The sequence below is a fragment of the Gadus macrocephalus genome, chromosome 11 (genome assembly GCF_031168955.1).
Source record: "Gadus macrocephalus chromosome 11, ASM3116895v1".
Taxonomy (NCBI): Eukaryota; Metazoa; Chordata; class Actinopteri; order Gadiformes; family Gadidae; genus Gadus; species Gadus macrocephalus.
In genome coordinates this window covers 108,700-110,991 of record NC_082392.1, presented here as the reverse complement: position 1 = coordinate 110,991, position 2,292 = coordinate 108,700, and the positions used below count along the sequence as shown (strand labels likewise).

Below are 2,292 nucleotides of genomic sequence, written 5' to 3'. Positions count from 1 at the left end.
GACTTTATAATAGAAGTAGAAAAGACAAGACTGGTGGAGTATTGGATAGAGTTAACTACCAGTACCACTGGAGTACTATAGCATATTGTGTAAAGGTTAACTTTATCAAGAAGCCCGTCTCACCCTGTCCGTCTCACCGACCCTGTCTCAGTGCGTCTGTCTCATCGTGTCTGTATCGCTGTGTCTCTCTCATCGTGTCTGTCTCGCTGTGTCTGTCTCACCGTGTCTGTCTAGCTGTGTGTTTCACCGTCAACGTGTCCCGGTTCTTCCTGGTGTCCGCTGTGTGAAGTCACTGCGGTTCCTGTCGTTCAGCTCTCCAGATTCTTTATGTATTATATATAAATATATATATATATAAAGACCCTACCCGGACTGGAGGCTGAGGCACCACAACACAGGAAGAGGAGGGTGTTCAACCCGGAACTGATCTCTGATTCCGCCGGTCCCACCCCCTCTGATGCTCTCCTCCTCCTCCTCCTCCTCCTCCTCCTTCTCCTCTCTGCGCTGTCACATGACAGCAGTGGGGAACACATCCTCTTGAGTCTCCTCCACCTTCTGTGTGAGTGTGTCATCGGTATTAAGGACCATGGCGGAGCAGACCGACTACCGGGAGCCTGAGCCCGGCCGCGGAGAGGAATTCTCACCGGAGGTGAGTCGGTCCGGGAGGCCGTACGTCACTAGGATGTCCTTATCCAGCAGGATGCTCTCTACTGCTGGGCTCATATCTTCATGATTAGGGCGATAGGATCAGATGTCAGGTGAATGAAGCAGTGAGTCTGTGTGAGTGTGAGGGAGGCTCAGGTTGCGCATCAACACGCAGCTTTGGTAGCAGATTTCCGGGTCGGTTGCGTCAGGTGACTCAGGTGGAGCGGGGACAGGTGGAGCAGGACAGGTGACGGTGTTTGTTTACACCATGGTGGCTGGTACTTTATCTGTATTATAAATGTATATATTTGTTCTTGTATTATGGGAAATGCCTTCAGTATATCCGGTCACAAAGTCACATCCACATTTAATTCTCAATGTTATTTATTATCGTATACAATGTGTTCCTCCACGTCTGAGACACAGGAGGGCAGACGTGGAGCTATGGCCAGTTGTTTACTGGTGGGCTACTGGTTACACCTGTTGTGTGTGTCTACCTCTACTGTAGCTCTGCTCTCCACTAGTGAGGCCTGGACTACCGCTACTGTAGCTCTGCGCTCCACTTGTTAGGCTTGGGTTACCTCTACTGTCTCGATGCTCTCTACTAGTGATGCCTGGTCTACCTAGTCTGCCTCTACTGTAGCTCTGCTCTCCACTAGTCAGGCCTGGTCTACCTCTACTGTAGCTCTGCGCTCCCCTAGTTAGGCCAGGTCGACCTAGTCTGAGAGCTCTATTGTAGCTCTGCGCTCCACTAGTTAGGCCTGGGCTACCTCTACTGTAGCTCTGCACTCCACTAGTGAGGCCTGGGCTGGGCCTTTGACCCAGTAGGGGTTACGTTATTTTACTCAATGCCCTAAACAAAGTAAAGATATGATATTTCCTGATATTGCAGAGTTCTTTCTCCAAGTAAAATCAACGCATCTGCACATTTACAATTGAACATGGAACATGTACCAGAACCCCCATATGGTCTCGCATTACTTGCAGCCAGGAAAGGTACAAATAACGTGCGTGGAAAGTGGGGGGCTCCCTACTGGCTGAACTCTCCTCGAAACCCCCCAACAGGTTGGAGATGGAACAGAATGATGTTCAAACATTTTGATAGATGGCCGAATAGTAACACTATTGCAATACACCTCATATTAATCATATTTAATTATTACAAATTGATTATTTTCTATTATTATTTATGTTATACATTATTATATATATTTGGTTGTTATAATTACTTTGCAGACCCTGTGTTGTAAATCCCTGTTGTTGAGGTGTCATTGTTGCAAACGTATTGTGGTTAGTATTTTCTTAGTTTCCCATAAACGGAAAGCAATGGTAGAGCTGCAGCAGCAGTTGCTAAGTTGCTAAGCAACCCACACACAAACACACAAATAAAGTATTATGCTAGTTACTAGTTATATTTAGAGCAATTTGAATGATGAGTTAACGATTAATTAATGATGATTAAGGTCAGGCTCAAACATCGACCAATCACAGTTCTTTAAAACGTGTTTGTGTGTTTGTTTGTTTGTTTGTTTGTGTGTGGGGGTCAGGCAGAACCGCTCAACTCCAACGGACAGAACTCTCTGTTGGAAGAAGAAGAAGGAGAAGACCTCTTTACAGGTTCTCTCTCTGTCCCTCTGGTTCTCTCTC

At 46.5% G+C, this 2,292-nt stretch overlaps 1 protein-coding gene across 2 annotated transcripts in view; it reads left to right on the top strand.

The window, feature by feature from the left end:
• Positions 1-6: 6 nt before the first annotated feature.
• The window catches only part of snx2 (sorting nexin 2), a 20,946-nt gene continuing 18,660 nt past the window's right edge, over positions 7-2,292 (top strand). The window contains exons 1-2 of one of the 2 annotated variants that reach the window (XM_060066106.1): positions 7-649; positions 2,193-2,262. In XM_060066106.1, coding sequence (XP_059922089.1) covers positions 587-649; positions 2,193-2,262 — 133 coding nt within the window. In that variant the 5' untranslated portion in view covers positions 7-586. The remainder of the gene's footprint in view (positions 650-2,192; positions 2,263-2,292) is intronic. The other variant, XM_060066107.1, reaches the window with a different exon arrangement.